This window comes from Pipistrellus hanaki (assembly GCF_964339955.1).
Source record: "Pipistrellus hanaki genome assembly, chromosome: 4".
Lineage (NCBI taxonomy): Eukaryota > Metazoa > Chordata > Mammalia > Chiroptera > Vespertilionidae > Pipistrellus > Pipistrellus hanaki.
In genome coordinates this window covers 22,227,501-22,235,143 of record NC_140506.1, presented here as the reverse complement: position 1 = coordinate 22,235,143, position 7,643 = coordinate 22,227,501, and the positions used below count along the sequence as shown (strand labels likewise).

The window sequence follows — 7,643 nt, the reverse complement described above, 5'->3', positions numbered from 1 at the left end:
GCTCCAGGTGGTGAGGAGGGGGGAACCCCAGAGCCCGCCCACCCTTAGCCCCGCCACACTCTGAGCCCTTCCTGCCGCTCCATGGGGTGTGGCGGCCAGACAGCTCCCCCTGCCCCTCCCACACAGAAAACCCTGGCCCACTGGGCACCTCCAAGGTGAAAAGTGCAGGACGCAAGTGTGGCTGCCTCACCTCCGCCCCACACCTCCTGCCTCACCTCCGCCCCATCACCTCCACCTGTCTACCCCATTGCGCATTCGGGGCCTGTCCTCCTAGGACTCCGGGGGTCCCAGTCCTTTCCTTCCCCGCAGGAAAGCCCCCCTGCCCTCCGTGGTAGCGCGGGAAGCCCACCGCACGGTGTTGAGATAGAAGAGGTGGGTGGGAAACTCCTACCCACTGGGGGAGGGGGGCAGGGTAGTAGAACCCCTCTTCCGTGCCCCCAGATAGTGACAAGGAAGGAGTCCCACGTTCCTCGGAGTAGGAGCTACTCTAGGATGGGAGGTTCTCCTCCCCGATGGTGGGGACGGCTGGGAGCCCCTTTCCACCCCCTGCAGCCCGCCCAGAGGCTGGGGGCACCAGAGGGTGGGATACTCCGCTCTGCGCGCTGGGAGCTGGTGCAGAGGAAGGAGGCCAGGCGCCCCCGCAGGGCTCTGAGCGCAGAGGGAAGTGGCGGCGAGGGGGGGAGGGGGGGGGGTGGTGGCAGGCAGGGAGAGGGAACCCTCGGGCTGAGCTCTGAGGTAGCGGAGAGGAGGTGGACCGAGCTGTGGCTGAGTGTGGGAGGGCGGAAGGAGGGGACACCCGGGTGGGGCGCGGCCGGTGCCAACCTCCTCCCCCGCTCCTCCTCGCACTCCTCCCATCCGCCAGCCCCGGCCTCCCCCAGCGCACTGCCCGGCCGTCGGGGGGCAGCGGCGCGCAGAGGCCGGGCTGCGCCGCGCGGGGCGAGGAGAGGCGGGCGGAGGGGCCCCGGTCGCACCCTCTCCCTCCCGCGCGGTGGCGGCAGCTGCCCCCGAGGCCGCCACCCGGCCCCCGCCTGCACCGCCAGCGCCCAGCCCGGGGCGCCGAGCGCCTCTCCCGCCGGGACCCCGGAGCGCAGCGCGGGGCGCGGGCAGCGGCGCGGCCAAGGCGGCGGCGCCGGAGCGGGAAGCGGGGACAGCGGGCGGCGCACCCCGGCCGGGCTCCCTGGATCTGGATCGGCGCCCCGCGAGCCGCCCCGATGTGGCAGGAGGCGATGCGGCGCCGCCGCTACCTGCGGGACCGCGCCGAGGCGGTGGCGGCGGCGGCCGCGGGCGGCGGCGGCGACGGCGACGGGCTGCAGCGGTCCCGGGACTGGCTGTACGAGTCCTACTACTGCATGAGCCAGCAGCACCCGCTCATCGTCTTCCTGCTGCTCATCGTCATGGGCGCCTGTGTCGCCCTGCTGGCCGTCTTCTTCGCGCTGCGGCTGGTGAGTGGCTTCCCCCGCCGCCGGGGACCTGCCCCGCGCCTCCCGGGTCCCCGGAGGAGAGGGACCCAGCCCGCCCAGCGGCCCTTCTCTCTGAGCTCCCTGCCCCTCCTGCCGGCTCGAGGCTGGCCTGGCTCTGGCCAGGGCTGCAGGCACCAGAAAAGTTTCCTTGGACGGTTCTGCCCAAAATAAAGTTGCCGGGTGTCCGCCAGGTGGACCGCGAGGCGCGAGTGTCCCCTCCCTGCGAACCCGCGGGCAAACTCCACCGCACTCCGCGCCCAGGCTGCCACCCGCCACCTCCGCTCCATGCGTCCCTATCCCAACGGACCCGCGACTTCCGCGGCCGCTGCCTGCCTCCTGAGCTGGTGTTTCCGTTTGAATTGGTGTCATTTAACTTGGCAAAAAGCCTGCCTTGAGACAGTGGTTAATAAGGAGGAAAGTGAGGGTTTTTTTTTTAAAAAAAAGTATATTCTCGTACATCTTTGCCTTTAAGTCTGTATGTCTTTAGTCCCATATTCAGAAAGGGATGGGGTGTTGACCGGTTGTGACTCTGCATCCTCTGAGCCTAGAGGGGCGAGATCCTTGCCGGTTTCTAGAGCAGGAGGTAGTTCACTGTGTGCACTGGCGCTCGGTAAAGTGGATCTCATTAGCAAGAGCCCGGTGCGGCCCAACGGCTGATGTCAATTTCGCCAATTTGTGTTTTTCAAAGCAGAAAGCTTTGGCTCACTCCCTTGAGCAGTGAGGGGAAATCTGTAGATGGCAGTAAACTTCCTGCCACGGATCCTTCTGTGTGTGTGGTTCCAACTTTTGCACCTCCTGGGATGTGTGTGTGCTAGGCATCGGTTACCCAGTGAGATACTTTGGGGGCAGTGAGTTGATTCTCGGGGGATGTCTTCAGCTCAGACTAGAAATATGCATCACATTTGTGTCCACCGAGCAAAGAAGTGGATGTTTGTGCGTGTGGCACCCAGTGTGCAAAATAGCTGTCTTTGGTACTTGGCAGGTTGTTTCTGACATCCTGAGCCAGATGGTGCTCAAATGTTACGCACTAGAAAACTTGCCATCATAGGGTTCTTTCAAAACTAGAGGTCTCCCCCCCCCCCCCCCATACTGGTGAAGGGATGCTGTCTTCTGCTGGAATCCAGGGAAGTCAAAATTAAAAACAGTGTAGGAGAGAGCGGGATGCCCCATATCACAACTGGCTAGTACACGTAAAGCAAGGAGCAGGGAGCGCCCTTTGATCCTGTGTCCTGGGTGTGGGTTCAGGCCAGGTCTCACACCCCTGTAACCAGGACAGCCTCCAGTGCTCCCCGGAATGACATCATTACCTCTCTTCACCACTTTTAGGACCAAAAAGGACTTGGAGAGAGACTCTGTTCAACCTCACTGGCAAGCAGCATTTCTAAAAGCATCTCCTTTTTGTCCCAGAACTTTCAGGGAAGAAAACACGTCAGTTTCCCTCTGGAAATCTGTTTTGCCAGGGCATAGCTGCTGGTGATTCTGTTGAAGCCGTAATGCAAAGCTGTTCTGGCTTGTTCTCCTCTAAGTGGAAAAGGAGGAGCAGGTGATGGCCTATTTATAGCAGCGTTAATATATTTAAAGACAACTGGGAAGTTCATACTTCCCCTACACACACGGATTTTTTGTCTGTTTGTTTTTGCTCTGACATACATAGATCTCTAATTTATTTGACCTCCTTCGTGTATATGTTCCTGAATGGGTCAGTCAGAGATTCAGTGGAGTCGAGCTGAAAGCACCCTTCTCTGACCTCTTGATCTTTGTATTTGTGGTTCTTTACACAGTTCCGTTATGTTCCATTTCAAGTGGTGCAAGTGCTTCAGTGGTCTCCTTTTGCAAAGTTTAAACAGGCGATTTCACTTTCCCATGATCAGTCAGTTATTTTCACACGTTCCTGCCATTCAGCTAAATCATTTTAAGCACAAAATGGGCCCTTCCCATGGCATGGGTGTAGTCCAGGCTCAGGTCCAGATGGATCCCGTTCTTTTTTTTTCTTAATATATTTTATTGATTTCTTTACAGAGAGGAAGGGAGAGGGATAGAGGGGTAGAAACATTGATCAGCTTCCTCCTACACACCTCCTACTGGGAATATTCCTGCAACCAAGGTACATGCCCTTGATCAGAATCAAACCTGGGACCCTTCAGTCAGTAGGCCAATGCTCTATCCACTGAGCCAAACCGATTAGGGCTGGATCCCATTCTTTTGCTGTACCTGGTCCATGTCTGACTACTGTGTAAATCCTTCGAGGTGACAATCTGCACAGAAACATTCCAGATTTTGGGAGGATGGTAGGGAAGGCTAACTTCAGGTGGGAGCTTGGGCTGCGCACCAAGGGAGAAGTGGGAAACCTTGGAGGAATGGGCACATCCTCTGAAACTGTATCTCAGGAGGGACTGGGATAGTTCTGAGCTCCTAACAGTTTATTTCTCTTTTGCTTTTAGTGATGTCATACACGGCAGTTCCTCTTTCCAAAAATATGTTCTTCATCCAGATAATCAAAAATGGTTGGGACAGGACCATTGGAAGATGGGACGGTGTTAACATAGAGCGATGTTTGCATGGAGAGGGTTGAGTTAACTTTTGCAGGCTGATCCGAGCCTGGCTTCTAAGAGATCTACTTCAGGAGATGGAAACAGCTGCTTGGGGCTGGCCCAGGTGTCCACCTTCCAGCACTGTACTAGAATAGCTAGGCAGTGATGTAATTCAGGAGCTCAGCAGATCTATTTTTGCTGCCTGAAATCTTGGACGGATTCCTTGTTTCCCATGAATCTGTCTGATTTTGATTTCCATTAGAATTTCCATCAGTTCTTGTAGTAGAAAAAGTCTGGCAGTATTCTTGATGCACATCCATAGATATGAGAACATTTGGATTGCAAAATGATCTTAGCGTCAGTCCAGTACACAGTGATTTTTTTTCTATATGTAATTGCCTTTGTACAACGTGGTTGGAAATATCTACTAAAAAGAAAAAAGTAGGCATCGTCTTGATTTTTTATTTCTCTAACTGGCATTATTCAGAACCTAGTTTCACTTAATTTCAATCTACGGTCAATCCATGATTCTGCATCATTAAATTAATCCTCCAAGTATTTGTATTATACTGTAAAAATAAGTTCTGAATTGGAGCTTCACTATCTTGCTTAATTATTTGCTACATAAAAGGCTATTAAGTAGGTTTAACTCCATATTTGTTAAGAATTATCTAGACATAAAACAAAGTTAATAGAACCCATGATAGCATGTCTAGAATTTTAATATTCTGTTTAATAACATGAGGATATTTTCCATTGCTTATCATGGAATTTTTTAATGGTAGTACTGGATATGATGAGGAAAATAAACTTTGCCCCTAGCCTTGGAAAACTGGGAATTAGTGTGACCAAACTGTAAGTAGTCTAAGTCTTATGATGTCACTTCATTTTCTAGGGCTAATTTTCATTATGAAATGTAAGAAAATCCTTTCTCGGAATTAAATCCTCCCTCTTTTATTATGTCCCAAATCAGATAGCTTTTCTCAAAATTTGCCAGTATTTGTTTGTTTGTCAATAGCAGCTGACTCTAGCCAGGTTTGTTTTGGCTAAAATTTATAACTAGAACTAGTCAATATTTCAACTGGAATGGAAAAATTTTCATTCCCAATAAGTTTTAAGAGGTCAAATATTGCAATACAATATATTTCTGGGTGATTTTTTTTATGATGCTGAAAGCCATATGCGTATATACTTTTATGAAATATGTATGTACTTTGAATAAATGTGATTTTCACTGAGAATATTATCTGCTTTCTTCGCTTTTACTGTGATTTCATGTAAAATCTTTACAATGATAACCATAAGTACTTTTTATTACAAATCAAATTTCCAGTATCTGGTGTTTTTCTAGAGGCTGATATATCAGAGTGTTTCTTCTGACTGTACAAAGAGAAAAAATCATAGTTCTTCCCAAACCAACCAAACAACAACCCAATCACTGTAGGATGAACTTGGCTTTATTACTGCAAACAACATTTCAGTAGCCTCGGTTGAAGGATGCCAATGGGAAGAAGTCAGTCCTGCAACCCCTTTTTTGGGGGGTGGGACACTGGAGAAGGCAGGTAAATAATATGCCTGTCATCTCCTAAGGAGCAGGAGTTCATGCATACTTTCTATAGTCCCGTAATTCTGGGGATGGAGGCAATAGTGCCTGTTCTTAGGGATTGGAGTAGAGGTAGCTAAAGATAAATCTTTTTGAGCATTTCTCTACATTCAGGAAAATCTTAGGTGGCAGGTATTTGTAACCTATAACCAGTAATTCACTGGTATAAGAAAAGGAAAGAAAAACTGTAATTTTCTGCAGGAAAGGTGATTACAATTTAGAGGGCTAGCAAGAAAGGACTTTGGAAGCATCCTGTAGATATTGAAGTGCATAATTAAAGTACCTTTCTTTTTTCATTTAACAAAGGCAGACATTGTAATGGTTAAGAGCATCTATCTGCGTGGCATTTTGGTTTTGTCCCTTTCTGTGATCTTGGAGAAATTGTTTAATCTCTGTATGCCCCAGTTGTCTTGTTTGTAAATGCAATGGTACCTGTCTTCTAATGTGATGGTCCAAATTAGTACACGTGAGGTACTTAGAATAATGCCTGACACAAAATATGTCCCCAGGAACTATGGTTCTTAGTGGGTCTTCTGTATCTGCATTTCCCCTATTGCTATGAAGGAACACATAGCCACCTAGTGTTAGGGCTGGAATGGCTCTCATCCTACAGATAAGGAAACTGAGACCAAAAGAGGTGAGCTCATTTCTTCAAGGTCATGCCATGGTCGCGGTGATGGTGATGGCACCAGGTGTAGCACCTTTGACTTTTCTGGGTGAACTTTTCTAGAGCTCACTGCAGGTCTAGATTGCCCCTCTCTGGCCCTGGCACAAAAGCAGTTTTCTTGTTGAAATTACATCCTCAACCTTCATTCTGTGTAAGGGAGTCATATGTCCATTTTCTCCTCTTGAATGTTTAAAGGATCTGGGTAGAGATGCTTCCTCCCAATGAACTCACTGAGGTGGGGCATCAGTTGTTCTCTTTTTGCTGAATATTCCCAGTGTCTTCCCCGTTAAGCAGAGGATCCCTTTGCGGCTTTGCCTATATTGTCTGAGCAGTCCCTGGCATAAAGACTGCAGCATGTAAAAATCCATTGCAATTGAACTGTTTGTGCAACTCACAGATATTTTTAAATCAAACGTTCTATTTAGGAGATAACAACACAGTTAGAGCTGATCTACTGCTCCGTGAAAGGTGTTTATGGTTTTACTAATTGGTATGTTTGATCAGTAACTGTTGGCCAAAGTCAACCTACTGGTACACTCATCCTTTCTGCAACCTGATATTGGCATGGGCACAAGATCAAGTTCTAGAGCTGACACAGTCCAGCCTTGGCTGAGCATTCTGTCTGCATTGGTTTATGCCTCTGACATCTGCAAAGCTTATGAACTATATGTAATCAACTACTACATTACTGTCATCTGATGTGCAGGGCAGTTTTGTAAATCTGTCTCGTCTCCTCCACTAATTGTTAGTTCTTCAGGGAAGAAGTATAGCACTCCCCATATTTAACACAGCACCAACCATTTCACAGGTGTTTAATTAACACTTGTAATTTATGGTTTAGGTATGTTTTCCCCAGCAGCTGCTTTTCCAGCGTGTAGCCTACAGGTTAAGAGCATAAAACTTTGTTGACAGGCCTAGATCCAAGCCTCAATTTTGCCACTTAGTGTGTGTTCCTGAAAGTTAATGTATCTGCGATAGCTTCAGCTAATTCACCTATGAAATAAAATGAATATATCACTAGGATCAGGGAGCTCTATTGGGAATTGAGATAGATCATGGGAGCACTAAGCACAATGATGGACACCTACTGTACCCCCAAAATGTAGGTTATTCTTGTTATATTTGTACCTTGGGGGTTTTCCCTGTCAGGGTCTCCTGTAGCTGTATTTCTCATTTAAAACTAATTGAGTACTAGAATTTTTAAACCTAGCCATGACAGAACAGGCGAAGTGTTTCTATTTATATGATATACATTGTGCATATAACTTTGAGGTTTTTTTTTTAAAAAGGGACCAGAAGCATAGATTGTTTGATTAAAAGTCACATTTTGACACAATTTAACATTCTCCAGAAGTAAAATTCTTGCAAAGTTGACACTCATA

At 48.6% G+C, this 7,643-nt stretch overlaps 1 protein-coding gene across 1 annotated transcript in view; it reads left to right on the top strand.

Annotated features, from left to right (window-relative positions):
* Window positions 1-812: 812 nt before the first annotated feature.
* ADCY2 (adenylate cyclase 2) overlaps window positions 813-7,643 on the top strand; it is a 263,929-nt gene continuing 257,098 nt past the window's right edge. Inside the window, exon 1 of the mRNA XM_084882603.1 lies at window positions 813-1,442. Coding sequence (XP_084738729.1) covers window positions 1,212-1,442 — 231 coding nt within the window. The 5' untranslated portion in view covers window positions 813-1,211. The remainder of the gene's footprint in view (window positions 1,443-7,643) is intronic.